The 15,833-nt window shown below is 44.0% G+C and overlaps 1 protein-coding gene across 4 annotated transcripts in view; it reads right to left on the bottom strand.

The window, feature by feature from the left end:
- Window positions 1-15,304, bottom strand: part of LCORL (ligand dependent nuclear receptor corepressor like) — a gene marked incomplete at its 5' end in the record, with an annotated part of 176,915 nt that extends 161,611 nt beyond the window's left edge. For 2 of the 4 annotated variants that reach the window (XM_082243651.1, XM_082243653.1), the window contains one exon: window positions 15,177-15,304. In XM_082243651.1, coding sequence (XP_082099777.1) covers window positions 15,177-15,273 — 97 coding nt within the window. The remainder of the gene's footprint in view (window positions 1-15,176) is intronic. The other 2 variants (XM_082243650.1, XM_082243652.1) reach the window with 1 other exon arrangement.
- Window positions 15,305-15,833: the final 529 nt, after the last annotated feature.

The following is a 15,833-nucleotide window of genomic DNA, read 5'->3' as shown; positions in this document are numbered from 1 at the left end:
GGACGTACATCTTACGGCCACACACACATACACAGGTTGAACTGGATGGACCATTGTCCTTATTCAACCTCAACTACTATGTAACTATGTATAAGCTTGCAAAAATGCTCGAATAAAAAATTTTGAAGACTGCTCTGCTCAGATGTGACTGCAGCCTTAGAGATTCATTAAATAATAAGGCCAGAGATAACCAGGCGATGAGGAATTTTTAGGTCAGAAAAAGCTACCCTCATTTCTTTCAGAACAAACCTATACAAAAAAAAAAAAAAATACAAAAATGTACATACAATAAGGACAAAAGACCAATGACTAAAGAAATAAGGTCTAATTAGGTGACAATATGGTGGAAATGATTCAAAAGTGTGGCTCCAGTAAAGCCTGCCATAGATGGATCCCGGATCCCTGCTGAATTTGGATCCATATATGGTTCTCCCCATATGACAAAATTTGATTAGAATTCTGGAAAACATTTTAATCAGCAGCTGCAGACAATGGGCTACAGCCACTGATTAGTGTATTCTTAATATCTCAGGGGATGATCCACCTAGCTTGCGTTGATGAAGGAATCCATCCCCCCCCCCCCCCCCTTATCAACCTGCTGACTAATAGAAAAAAAAAAAAAAAAAAATCATCCATGACCACCTTAAGGGCTCTTTCACATGGGTGTTCCGATCAGATTCGCCTGTCAGTTTTTTAGGCGGATCTGATCGGATGCCCCATTCAGCCCTATGGAGCAGCGGATGTCAGCGGTGACTATAGGCACTTTTCCACTGCAAGTACCGGCTCGGCTCTACTCGGCCCTGCTTGGCTCTACTTGGCCCGGTTTGCTTTTCCACTGCTGGTACCGCATGGTACGGTGTTGGAACGGTTCGGTACGGTACGGTATGGTTTGCTTTTCCACTAAAGTAGTACTAAAGTTAAGTGGGTGGGATAACAACGGGGTGGGTGGGATTCTCTGACCAATCAGTGGCTAGTAGTGACTGCATGCAAAGGATTGTGGGATACGGTACCAGTTTGGTACCTGTTGGAACCACAATCGAGTAGGTACTGTTTTTTCAGAGCCGTACCGTACCGTTCGGTTCCATGCAGTGGAAAAGCAAACCTATACCGTACCGTACCGAACCGTTCCGACCCTATACCATGCGGTACCAGCAGTGGAAAAGCACAAAAGGGTGCCGAACCGGTACGGTTCCATGCAGTGGAAAAGAGCCATATGTCCGCTGACACCCGCTGCCATCCGCATCCGATCCTGTCTGAAATCCGGACGGATGGAAACCCTATTTTCCATCCATCCTGGGGATTGGATCGGATGAGAGCGGACAGGCGGTCCGCTCTCATCCGATTCCCCATAGAGAGCAGCGGGGCTCTGACACCTCCCTCGGAGACGGTGCTGTCATCCCCCGGCTCAGCGGATCGATCCCCACTGAGCAGAGCACGGTACGCAACTGAATGCGGACCGTGTGAAAGGGGCCTAATTCACTTCAAGGAATTAGGTTTGCACAAGTCTCTGTTTAGAGAGGATATTTAAAATGAGAAGTGACCACCTTGTCAACCTATTATTAGCCAGATTGGATGAACATTTTCAGCAAACAGCAAATTGTGGGTTTAATATCACTACAAAAAGGTAATATTTTACTAGAAGCAGCATCACAAGAAACTAATATTCCCCCAAAACATCATGCTATTTTAGCATAATAAATCTTCATGTTGAGGGATCCCTTTCCTAAATAATCACAATTTACATTGAAAAACAGAATGCAGACATCAACACCGCTTTCCCCAAGAGGAACGGCCTTCATCCAAAACCACATTTAAATATTTTTTTTACACCCAGACATTATCTGTTGACAACCACCACAGAATACCTTTATAAATCAAGACAGTCATTCAAAAATTAGTTGGAGATCAGCACTAATGGATTCATGTAAACACTCCGACAAACTCCTGAAAAGTAGGCCAAAACCTGTACATGTTCCATTAGTGGATACATATAAACAAACTAAATACACACACAAGTTCATGTACAGACTAGAAGATTCGGTTCACACTATGGCGACACGACTAGTTAAGTCGCCGTGCACCGCGACTTGCACGGACTTCACATAATGGAAGTCAATGCAAGTCGCTCCGACTTCGGTCAAAAGTAGGGCAGGAACTATTTTCTAAGTCGGAGTGACATGAGTCGCCCATATTGGAATGGTTCCAATTGTACTGACTGGACCGCGACTGGTCAGGTGGCCAAGTCGCCTGACAAGTCGGAGTAGTGTGAACCGGGACTAATGCCCCGTACACACACACCGATTGTCGGCCGAACGATCGGCCGTCTTGTCCAATGTTTTGTTGGTTGAAATGTGCTCTAGACTGCACACAAATTTTGTCGGCCAACAACAACCAACTGCAGAAGTGATGTCATGTGCTGGTTTACTTTCCGTGTGTTTTTTCTTCTCTGAGCATGCCCAGTCTTGCTCATCTGGCTTTTGTCGGCCGAAATCTGTACTGACTGACTGACGAACAATCGGCCGTTCTTTGTTGGCCAACAAAAATTTTATAGCCTGCACACCAGATTTTGTTCGGCCGAAAAGTCGCAGTCGGTTGTCGGAAGCATCATACTAACAAGCCGACAATCGGCCGATCGGACGTTGGCCGAATATTTACGGCCGACAATCAGTACGTGTGTACGGGGCTTAAGCCCTAATGAAAAATAACATTAATTCCAAACCCACACAAGCAAGGTGGATGGAGGAATCCTCCCGGCTGTGCTAATGTATTCTGTAATGTTGATTGAGAAAAGCCATATTTAATCCACAAATCGCTTTAATGTGCACCTTCCCATGCAAAATCAGAAGACAGAAGATTTTTCTATAAATCTTGTGCATAGATAAAATGAGAACACAAAAAAGTGCCGAAAAAAATGCAGGGGGTGGGGAACACTAATCAAAAATACAAAAAATAAATAAAACCCAAATTTTCCCAGGTGGTTCTTGGGGTAGCATATACCGCAAATACACAAAGGACACAAAGGTGTTCATGCCAGGGTCTACAGGAGTAAAGAGCTAGTTCTTAGTAGTTTTACCCCTCACAAAAGTAACCCCATATCTCAGCGCATTTGTCACAACAAAAACCGAAAGAATGAGTCGCCATCATTTTAAAGCAAACCTGCTATACATAATAAACAAGCAAAAAGTTGGGGGAGCAAACCCTGAACATGCATTTCTAAAACTGGTGCAGCTATGAACCAAGCGACATGCATATTAAAAAAGAATAGCGCACACATGCAAAAGAAATGACTATCAAATATGAAGACAATCCATAAATAAAAATGGGGATTTGGTCCCACCATATGGCCATATCGTGCTTAAGCCCACCACTGCGTCAAAGTACCCCATTGTCAGTGGGTCCTACACTACTGCTATACATGTTTATTTCAATTGTGGCCTACCAGTAGCATGTACTTTCCTTCAACTCCCCCCCCCCCCCTCACTTCCTCCCATGTGACAGCCCTGGGGTGACGAGAGTGTCCTCAACCCCGTGTAAGCTCCAAGTTGTGACAAAAATCCAGGCAATATGTAAAATCAGTCAAGTGATGATGTTAGCCAGGAACACAGAATACATTTATTCTGGCCATTGAAATTAATTAATTTAAGTGCTAAACGCACGTTTACATGCTTGAAGAGTTTTTTTTTCTGCCAAAATGCCACTTCTCCTGACCGCTGCTCCAGGACAGTGGGGGGGGGGGGGGGTCTGCCTTTAAACTCCTCTAAAGCGCCTATGTGTGCATAGACACATAGGCTAACATGCAGAGGAGAAGAAAAAAAAACCTAAGAGCAGAAAATGACCAGTGTTCATGAGGCCCAAAAAGTAAAGCTCCTCACATGTGGAATGGGCAAGTCAGTTTTGCAAACTCTGCTGGCTTTAAACTTTCCTTTCTATCTGCCTAATTTATCACAGTTTCAAATTGCCAAGGCAAGTGTCCGATAAGAATGTTTTATCCGAAACAATTGGAAAGTTGAAGCCTGCCATAGACAGATAGAAATCTGGCCGGTTCAGTAGGAACCAAAATTAATTTGGATCCATCTATGGGCAGGCTGGTAGCACTGAAGTCAACCTATCAATCAACTTCAGTACATCCAGCCTGTCAGGTTTTTTCGTACTATCACTGCCAGCAGTTACAGTCGCTTACAGTAATCATAGTATTCAGCTGGTGGGGAAGGCTCCCCGCCAGAAGAACACAATAGTACTGTGGGAGGGATTCAACCGGTGGTTGAAGGAAAGAAAATTTCAAATTGGCCTGCCTTAAGCCTCGTACACACACGTCAAAAATCGTCAGGGAATTTTCGTCCGACGACCGATCTGCCGATTTTCGGCTTGTTAGTATGATGCTTCCGACAACCAACTGACTTTTCGGCCGAAAAAAATCTGGTGTGCAGGCTATAAAATTTCTGTCCGTCGTCAAAACTGGCCGAATTTCGTGCAGTCAGTACAGATTTCGACAGGGAAAAATCTTATAAGCAAGACTGGGCATGCTCAGAGAAGAAAGAACACAAAGAAAGCAAACCAACACATGACATCACTTCTGAAGTAGAATTTTGTTGGGCGAGAAAATTTGTGTGCAGTCTAGGCACATTCCAACCAACAAAACACAACTCTGGACAAAAGACGGACGATCGGTCGGCCGATAATAGTTGCGTGTTTACTAGACTTTAGTCTTTCTGTAGGTGAGACAATTAGGAGCCAGCTCAGATTTACAAAACCAGTAAGCAAAAGTGTTCCTCAATCACCAAAAATTACTAATATGAACGGGATTGGACAAGGGAACTATTTATAGAATAAAAACTAGGGTTGGGCTGGTGAACTATGTATAGATGAAACCGAAGTCCTAAGCATATGGACTGCATTAATCATTTGCATCTTATAATATACATTGAAAGCTAAGATGTACTTACATAAAAAATCTAAATCTTTACTCCTTTATAACAAAACAGACAAGTCATATAAAATGCATATAAATATTTTGAACAGTTTGACCATTACCATCACAGCTTGAGTTGTATAAACTTTATGGATATTAAAAGCGGACCTAAACTCTTCCATCCTTTTTTCAGACCAGGAAGCGTAAAAAGCGAGTGTTTACAAGGAGTAAAACATTGTTATTTTCTACTTCAATTCTCACCTCTCCTGCTACCTGTTCCTTCTCCGACTTTCCTGATCTGCAATGCAAGACGCTGGAGTTAGCGGCAACACCTGCCCAACAATTCCTTCACTCAGAATAGCCAAGAACTGACCGCCTCACGTGATGTTTTGCAACAAGTTAGGAAATCTCTATGGATATGAATTCGTATTTACTGCCGAATGTGTACTCCTAAATTACTAATCCTTGGCGGAGCATCACACCGGGTGGGATCAGGTGTTTCCAGACAGTATAATTTAGGAGTGAACTTTACATGACCCAACAGGTCACAGGGGAATTAAGATTTTAAAAAAATAAAAATTACATGTGAAGATGACACTGTGCAATTTATGTTGACAAAATAAAAAATTACACCCTTTAAAAACTAAACATATAGGATTCCTATCTTATACATAGGGCAGTTCCTCAAAAGCCCGGAGAGATCCATTTTATCCCCTAAAAGATGATTAGGGTATTTAAAGGGTAAATTCCAGAACCTATAATTGTCCATGGACTGCACTGAACACCTTACAGCAGCGATGAGAGCCTGGCAAGTCTCACAAGCAACCAGTACACCTATTCCGCTTAAAGCGGTGTTCAAGCTATGGGGGGGGGGGATTAAGAGTCAGCAGCCACAAATACTGTAGCATATATATAAATATTTATAAATAATATCTTTATACACACTTACATATAGACACTTACCTGTCCAGGGAGCCCACCATGTCAGCACCCCAGATGATTTTCAGATCCACTGATGGGTGCTGCAGCCGCCATTTACTCTAAAGCCCCGTACACACGTACCGATGGTCGGCTTACAAATGTTCCTCTTTTCTCCCCGGGATGTCGGTGTCTGCTGAAAAGTGCAAAGACAGCACAAGGACAGCACAAGAATTTTGTCCGCCGACTGCAGAAGTGATGTCATGTAATGGTTAACTTTCCCTGTGTTTTCTATTTTCTGAGCATGCCCAGTCTTGCAAATCTGCGGTCTGTCGGCCGAATTGTGTACTGACAGGCGAACAATCGTCCGTTCTGGTGTCGGCATACAAATATTTTCATGTTTGCAAGAAAGACTTTTGTCCGCGGATTGTGCGCAGACATCTGTCGGAGGCACCATACTAACACGCGTACAATCGGCAGATCCTTCGTCCACCGACGTTTGTATGCCGACGATCGGTACGTGTGTACGGGCCTTTAGGGAAACCGGCAATGAAGCCTTTCGGCTTTACAGCCAGTACCCCTACTGCACATGCATGAAGCGTGCAGCGCATTGGCTCGGCGGTGGGGGAAGGAAAAAGGGGACGGAACTTCCCAGGGACGGTGCCTTCTCCCATAAGTGGGGAAGGGTACCTGTCAAAAACAGGTACCCGTTCCCCTCCCAACCTGAAAGGTGCCAAATGTGGCACGGGGGGGGGGGGATAAGCAGATGAGCAGAAGTTCAACTCTTGGGTGGAACTCGGCTTTAAAACAATGCCACACACACACCTCAAAATTTTTTTTTTAAAGGAACACTTTGAAAACACATCAGATCTCAATGGGGAAAAATATCATGCTGAATATTTATACTGATATGAACTGGGTAATGCGTTAGGAACGGAAGAATGCCACATTGTTTGATTTCCTAGGTGTCTTTGAATCCATAAAAGTAAAAAAAAAAAAAAAAAAAAAATGCAGCAGGCTAGTCCATTTTGCTGAAATTTCATTGTCTCAACTCAAAATGGTACTCAGTAGTTTGTATGGCCCCCACCTGCTTGTATGCATGCCTGACAATGTTGGGACATGCTCCTAATGAGACGATGGATGGTGTCCTGGGGTATTTCCTCCCAGATCTGGACCAGGGCCTTACTGATGATCTGAACAGACTGAAGTTCAAACTTGCGGCATCGGATGGACCAAAACATAACGTCCCATAGGTGTTCTATTGGATTATGGTAAGGTGAGCGTAGGCCATTCAATGGTATTAACTCCTTCATCCTCTAGGAACCAGCTGCATTATCTCACCACATGAGGCCGGGCATTGTCGTGCACATGGGGGAATGCAGGACGCACTACACCAGCCTAGGGTTCGACAATGGGTCCAAGGATTTCATCCCCATACCTAATGGCAGTCAGGGTGCTATTGTCTAGCCAGCAGAGGTCTGTGGATCCCTCTATGGATATGCCTCCCCAGACCAATGACCCACCACTAAACCATTCATGCTAGACGATATTACAGGGAGCATAATGATCTCCAGGGCTTCTCCAGACCCTTTCACGTCGGTCACATGTGCTCAGGGTGAACCTGCTCTTCTCTGTGAAAAAGCACAGGGCTCCAGTGGCGGATCAGCCAATTCTGGTGTTCAATGGAAAATGCCAAGTCAAGCTCCACGGTACCAAGCAGTGAGCGCAGGGCCCATTAGAGGATGTCGGGCCCTCAGGCCACCCTCATGAAGTCTATTTCTGTTTGTTTGGTCAGAGACATTCACATCAGTGGCCTGCTGGAGGTCATTTTGTAGGGCTCTGGCAATGCTTATCCTGTTCCCCTTTGCACAAAGGAGCAGATACTGGTCCTGCTGATGGGTTAAGGACCTTCTACGGCTATGTCCAGCTTGCCTAGAGTAACTGCCGGTCTCCTGGAATCTCCTCCATGCTCTTGAGACTGTGTTGGGATACTCAGCAAATCTTCTGGCAATGGAACGTATTGATGTGCCATCCTGAAGGAGTTGGACTGCCTATGCAACCTCTATATGGTCGAGGTATCGCCTCATGTGATCAGTAGTGACACTGACCCTAGCCAAAATGGAAAACAAGCAAAAAAAACAGTCTGAAAAGATGAGTAGGGAACAAAATGTCAGTGGCTTCCACCTGTAAAACCATTCCTGTTATAGAGGTAGTTTCATTGTTGCCCATCTAGTGCACCTGTTAAATTTTAGTAACACCAAAAGCAGCTAAAAGAGGAAGTAAACCCTCCTCTACAACTTGTACCTATAGGTAAGCCTAATCATAGGCTTGCCTATAGGTGCTGTAAAATATCTCCTAAACATGTACGGTTTAGGAGATATTTACCTTACATGCAGCCAGTGACGTCACTGGCGCATGCGCTCTGAAGGACGGCCGCTCGTGCCGTTCCTTCAGAGTCCCGTGCCGTGACTGTCGGCTCTCGCTCGCGGGAGTGACGTCACCGCGGCTCCGGCCAATTTAGATGGCCGGATGCCGCAATCCCGGAAGACGGGCGACTGGACATGTCGCCCGTCATAGAGGTGAGTGAGCGGCACAGCGGGGGCTCGTTCTAAGGTAAGTATTGCATAATGAGCTAGTATGCATACTAGCTCATTATGTCTGTCTCTTGCAGGGTAAAAAAAAAAAAAAAATGCGAGTTTACAACCTCTTTAAACTGATTAACAACCCCCTCTGCTACTTAATTGGCCAGATCAATATCCCAGAATGCAAGATATCTGCAATGTAGGCAGATAAGATCCAAGTAACAATAGATTTACATATCAGAGCGATATCTCCTCACTTCCTGAAAAGCTGACAAGGTTTTTCCAGACAGGAAGTGAGGGGAACTCTTCAATAGCAACACAGACCAAAAAACAAAAAAAAAACACACAACATTTTAGGCCAATTTGTTCTCCGCTACATATTTTTGGTAACAAAAAAAAAAATTTTCAATAAGCGAATTTTGATTTGTTTGCGCAAAAGTTATCGTCATTAGTCTACTAACTACGGGAAAAGATTTGCCATTTTTATTGTTTTTTTTCTTACTAGTAATGGCTCCGATCTGCGATTTTTTGTGGGACTGCGACATTGCGGCGGACAGATCGGACCCCTAATTGACATTTTTGATACTTTTGAGGGTACCAGTGACATTACTACAGTAATCAATGCTAAAAATATGCACTGTTACTGTAATATTGACACTGGCAGGAAAGGGGTTAACAGTATAGGTGATCAAGGGGTTAAATGTGACCCTATGGGAGGGATTCTAACTGTGGGGGAGCGTGGCTTCTGAGATGACCATAGAGACATTATAGAAGGATCACATGGGCTCTGTGAGGATCGATCGTGGGTGTTGGGCAGCAATCGGAGCCACCTGACCCGTGCATCGGCTTCCCCGCTGCTGAGTGAAGGTGGGAGTGCGCCGGTGGTGGCGCGCGACCGATGTAGACCTACGTCGGTTTGCGCAGGAGAGCCACCCTGCCGCAGTAAAAAGGCGACAGGTGGTCGGGAAGTGGTTAAAGTCCACCTTTATGACCAAAATACAGGCAATTGCAAAAAGGGGGAAAACGCCAGTAAAGGAAAAGCTCAGTGATGCTCATGGATACACATGACAAGTTTCTAGGCATCTGGCAGCCCTGGTTAAACCAGTTCCCATCGATGCGACCACCCACACATTTTGTAGACTTGTAGGTCACTACATTTGCCTAGCTATCCCTGCCATGACTCAGTCAGTCTCTCTCGTCACATTTTCTTAGGCATGCTGCTCTTATGCCAGACCAATATGTTACCTTCCCATTTAACACACGCATCGATAGTTGGCCGTGATTTTTCGGCCAACGTCCGATCGGTCGATTGTCGGCTTGTTAGTATGATGCTTCCGACAACCGACTGCGACTTTTCGGCCGAACAAAATCTGGTGTGCATGCTATAAAATTTCTGTTAGCCGTCAACAGAACGGCCGATTGTTCGTCAGTCAGTACAGATTTCGGCAGACAAAAATCAGAGGAGCAAGACTGGGCATGCTCAGAGAAGAAAAAACACACGGAAAGTTAACCAGCACATGATATCACTTCTGAAGTTGGTTTTTGTTGGCCGATAAAATTTGTGTGCAGTCTAGAGCACATTTCAACCAACACAACAACACTGGACAAAAGACAGCCGATCGGTCGGCCAACAATCGTTGCGTGTGTACGAGGCTTAACAGGCCAGGTTTGCAAGAAAACTGAAATACATCCCAGGTGATATAATTTGCTGCTCAGTGATTGCAGTATTTTAGTCTGCATCTCCCCAAGGGAATATTTAAAACCTGGCCTGTTAGTGTGCTCTGAGAACCGGAGTTGAGAAACACTGATCAAGCAGGACATCATTTTTTGAATAAAGTTCCACTTTAACAAATGTTATTCAAAAGTACTTTGCTTGCTTTCAGCATTCAGTTTTGGAATTAATGTACTTTCCCAAGAAAAAAAAAAAAAAAAAAAATCACTACTAAAAATCGCTAATCCCCACCATTACTAGTAAAAATAACTTTTTTTTTTTTTTTTTTTTAAAAGTCCATAAATCTATCCCATGGTTTGTAGTCGCTATAACTTTTGCACAAACCAATCAATATACACTTATTAGGATTTTTTTTAAACAAAAACATGTGGCAGAATACATATTGGCCTAAATTGATGAAAAAAATTTGATTTTTTAATTTTTTTTTATTGGGAATGTTTTATAGCAGAAAGTATTTTTTTTTAAATTGTGATTTTTTGTTTATAGTAAAAAAAAATAAAAAGCATATTGGGAATGTTTTATAGCAGAAAGTAATATATATATATATATATATATATATATATATATATATATATATATATATATATATATATATTTTTTTTTTTTTTTTTTTTTTTAAATTGTGTTTTTTGTATAAAGTGCAAAAAATAAAAAGCACAGAGGTGATAAAATACCACCAAAAGAAAGCTCATCAAGTTTGTTTGTGTACAGCGTCACACGCCCGCGCAATTTTCACAGTAACGCAGTGCCATATCGCAAATAAATTGGCCTGGTCATGAAGGGGGTAAAACCTTCCGGAGCTGAAGTGGTTTAATTGTAAAGCTCCTTTGAGCAGCGCATCTTCTAACCGCTTGTATTGTATTATATGGTCTCCCTTTATATTTTAAAGCACTAAGCAAACCATTGGCGCTTTTTAAATCTTGAATAATAATAATAATAATAATAATAATAATAATAATAATACCTGTCATATTAGATACAATAATAAATGTATATGTAAATATATATTATACACACACATTGTTTGAGGATACATTTTTAAGCCAATGCAAAGTAGTACGGTAGCTCATAAAATCCAAGCAACATTTTTTTTTTTTTTTACTGCTCTAAACTTATGAAAGACGACATCTGATTGGTTACTGAAGGATTCTGCACTTTGCTCTTTTACTTAAAGCAAATTAGCAAGTGTCACATCATATAGGTGCAAAAATATATTTTACTATACAACAAACAGGCGGACGCAGGCAAGCCCAGGAAAATGTTGCAATGATAAAATCTTCATGCAAATAGTTTTTTTCCCCTTACAATGGGGTGCTTTGCATTGTGTTCCCTAAGGAAAGCGCATTGGTCATCTCCTAATGTAACAGCCTGACATAAAACATATTTGCAAACAGAGGAAAATACATTGGGTTTTATTTCCAAACACAGCATTACTAAGGTGATGACTACATACCAAGTCTTTGCTGTGTTTATAAGCTAAAATAAACAAAACATCTCCAAAAGGGGTGAAAGTAAAACAAACACGGAAGAAAAAAAATAGAAAAAGATCGATCACCACTTTTAACAGTTCTATAAAAGGCAATAATCAAATAAAATAAGCTCAACTACCCCCTTCCCTGTTCATCCACCTTATGTCCATAATATTATCTGTCGTTAGCTTTCATGTAAAGAAGACGGAACAATGGGACCCCTTCCCCCACCCAAAAAAAAAAAAAAAAAAATGTTTAATTAGAATTAAGCCACGCTGCTGGCAAGGGATTGCTCGACAATGCAGTCCCAAGGCACATCATTTAAAGAGGAAAGAAAAACTACACACCATGCGTACAGACAACAAGCATGCTTCTCAATATCTCTAACATTAATATAAAATAAAAGGTTTGAGGAAGCAATAGGGATCCCAATTGCATAGTGGACAATGACCAAAGAGTAGCCTTGTTTATATCCGACTACATGTGACTGATGCGCCTACCTTCACTGGTCTATGGATGTAAAGCACTGCGTCTTAGGTGAGCCTGGTGAAAGCAGCCCAACAAGGGGTTAATCATAGTTCAGCTGCCAGAGGGGGTCCCTGACCTATCCCCCCCTCCTACTGCAGATGCAATGGAGATTTTCCTTCTATAACCAGAGCTGCAGTACATACAGGCTTAGCAGGAGGTGTGTCCTCCATATCCTTAAAGTGCATCTCCCTTTAAGCTAGGTAACTGCCAACTGAACCAGTTAACTCTATATGATGCAATGATCCCCAGCCGATTCATTCCACTCCTGAACATCCCCCATCTCTCTTTCCTTCCTTCCTAATAAAAATAGTAAGAAAAACTGGAGCCGATAACTTAGAGCACTCCATGTAAATAGAAGCACACGCCGAGCTCAGATGTCACTGTCACCAAACAGTTAAACAGGATACATCTACCCAGCGGCCCTGGCTGAGCACATTTCAAAATCAACACTAGAGCATATTCAGACACCTCCCTGACATTAGATTGGGTGGGGTCAGGGATATTTGAAGATCCGGGGCACAGGTCACATCTGACAGACAGGGATAAGACAAAAAAAACACAAGTCACGAGAGAGGTTAGCAGGACGTGTATTTAGGCTCATTTACGTAGATCTTCCTAATCCTGCACTGTACAAATGAATGCAGCCCAGGCACACCAGGGGGATTATTCTTAGCAGATGGACACAGATGCATCTATTGGGGACCAAGAATTCTGCTAAAACTGCGCGTAGCATCAAATAGAATTATTCTATTGGTCCAGGGATCTACAGGCTATCGATTAGGGTCACTCAAATTGCAACATATTTCATAAAACGCCTGGAATGATGAGAACTGTGGATGTAGTTTAGCACAGGGGATTGACGCCGATCTTTAACAGATCGCAGCCTGTATCCAATGGTACCATACACTGCCTCTGTGTGTGCGGTATGTCAGATCATTGAATGTCTAACTGCAGATTCTGGATGCTGATAGAACTGCCTTAAAAAGTACTTCATAAGCACTGACGTCAGATACTAAGCAGTCACATTTAATGAACATAAACCATATGTCACCTACAATTATATTCTATAAACTTCTACAAAGATTAGGAATGAGCTACCTGAATACACAACACCTACAATGATCAGAGCTGTATGTGGGTTATAGAACTGATATACACATAGGGGAGATAGATATATATCTATCTCCCATGTAGCTACACAACTTACTGGAGCTACTCCGTGCAATCCCCTAGACAAAGTAGCAGGAAATACGTCCTCAAAGTACAATGGAGAAGACTCAGAAAAGTTACATGCCTGGTGTGTTTTTTGCCTTCAGAAGGTTCAAATTCGCTGTTCACTGTCATGTTGTTGGTTTGCTGTTTTAACTGACTTTAAATGGCAGTTGACACAACATGCATTCCCCTCCCCCCATGTATCTGAACAGGTCTTACCAAAAACAAGACTAATCCGGCCACTTTGCTGTGTTTGAAAAGAATGGCTCCGTATTCTGTGTGAAGGAGCCCTTTAAGTGTGCTGCCCCCCCCCCCCCAATACAATAAACACACTGAGGAGAGTGCACACACCTAGAAAGCAGCAATGAGCACCCATAAACAAAGCCAGATCACATCTCATCCTAAACAAAAAGAGAGCCCAGGTCCAGTGCTGGGGAGTGCTGACATAATGATGGCATGGGAGGAGGAGAGGCAGGGATCAGGTATGGAAGAAGGGATCATGTAGGGTGTCAGGGATCGGGAATGAAGGGAGTGAAAGTATAGAGGGACAGGGATAAGGTATGCTGGCAGAGAGAAGGGAGTGAAGGTACAGAGACAGGGATCAGGTAGGAAGGTACAGAGAGAGGGATCAGGTAGGAAGGTACAGAGAGAGGGATCAGGTTAGGTAGTAGGGCTCAGGAAGAAGGGATCAGGTATGAAGAAAATGGAAGTATACAGGCAGGGATCAGGTACAGAGGAAGAGATCAGGAGAACTAAGGTACAGAGGTAGGGTTTAGGTATAAAGCTAGGGATCAAGTACAGAGAAAGCAATCAGGTGAGATCAGGTATGGAGAAAAGGGACGAGGTCGGATCAATCACAGAATAAGGGATCAGGTATGAACAGGTACGGAGAAGGAGACAAGGGATCAGGTACGGAGAAAGGGATCGGGTACGGAGAAAGGGATCAGGTAGGATCAGGTACGGAGAAAGGGATCAGGTACGGAGAAAAGGGATCAGTTAGGATCAGGTACGGAGAAAGGGATCAGGTAGGATCAGGTACGGAGAAAAGGGATCAGGTACGGAGAAAAGGGATCAGGTAGGATCAGGTACGGAGAAAGGGATCAGTTAGGATCAGGTAGGGAGAAAGGGATCAGGTAGGGAGAAAGGGATCAGGTAGGGAGAAAGGGATCAGTTAGGATCAGCTAGGGAGAAAGGGATCAGTTAGGATCAGCTACGGAGAAAGGGATCAGTTAGGATCAGGTACGGAGAAAGGGATCAGTTAGGATCAGGTACGGAGAAAGGGATCAGTTAGGATCAGGTACGGAGAAAGGGATCAGGTAGGATCAGGTACGGAGAAAAGGGATCAGTTAGGATCAGGTACGGAGAAAGGGATCAGGTAGGATCAGGTACGGAGAAAAGGGATCAGTTAGGATCAGGTAGGGAGAAAAGGATCAGTTAGGATCAGGTAGGGAGAAAGGGATCAGTTAGGATCAGGTAGGGAGAAAGGGATCAGGCACAGAGAAGGAATGAGGTACAGCAGAAGGAATGAGGTACAGAGCTGGTGTCGGAGAAGTTGCAGTAGAAGTTGAGGTGTCGGTGGGGGGAGGGTCGCTCAGCACGAGGTACGGAAGTTTACCTCCCCGGTGTAATATCGGAGTGTGGGGTTCCCCAGTGGAGGACAATGAGTTGTGAGTGAAGATGGAGGCTCCGCGGTGACAGCGGTCCCCCGTCCAGTGACATATCCCGGATACAGAGAGCTCCGCGGGTTTGTTTTGCTTCCCTGTTGTTGCTGTCAGGCGCCCCTCCCCCCTCTGACTCCCCTCACGGCACACGGACGGGTCCCTCACCTACACAGTGGATGAGCCGGTGCCGCCACGAGTCGAGTTCCCGCCGGAATCCCTTCCTCTCCGCCGTGCACCGAGGGCTCCGGCACTGGGCAGCCATTCTGACGGTTCCCTTTTTCCATCTGCGTCTGACGTCATCGCTCGTCACTTACTACTCACTCACACACATACAGGCACAGCGAGGGGCGGGACCAACGGCGCTGATTGACAGACGCTCTGACTGACGCGGCGCTGAGAGATGGGCGGGGTGACGGGTGATTGGCAGCTGGAACTGTCAAGCCGTGGGGAGGTGGGCGTGTCTGCCTGAAGCGTTCAACTGTCAGCGTCCGGAGAAGCTGCCACGGAGGAGAGGAGAGAGGGGGCCGCTTCCCGTCCATTGTTGGATCAGACATTTATTATGACAACTTCATACTTCTCTCTGTACATTGGGATGGAGTAATCGAAGTGTGTGATAATCCCCAGCAAATGCCAGGACAGTGCCCATGGAGGAGCTCACTGATCATGGCAGATCGCAGCTCTTGACTAGGAAGTCAGGCCCATGGGGAAAAAGTGAAACTACTTTCAGAGAGGAGCACAACAGACTCACAATTTGAATGACAATTACTCTGTCATGTAACACTGCATCCAGATGGAATCTTTTTTTTTTTTTTTTTAACCACT

Source organism: Pelophylax lessonae (assembly GCF_965119305.1).
Source record: "Pelophylax lessonae genome assembly, chromosome: 1".
Taxonomy (NCBI): Eukaryota; Metazoa; Chordata; class Amphibia; order Anura; family Ranidae; genus Pelophylax; species Pelophylax lessonae.
The sequence above is the reverse complement of the archived record's forward strand: the minus strand, read 5'-3'. Positions and strand labels throughout refer to the sequence as shown.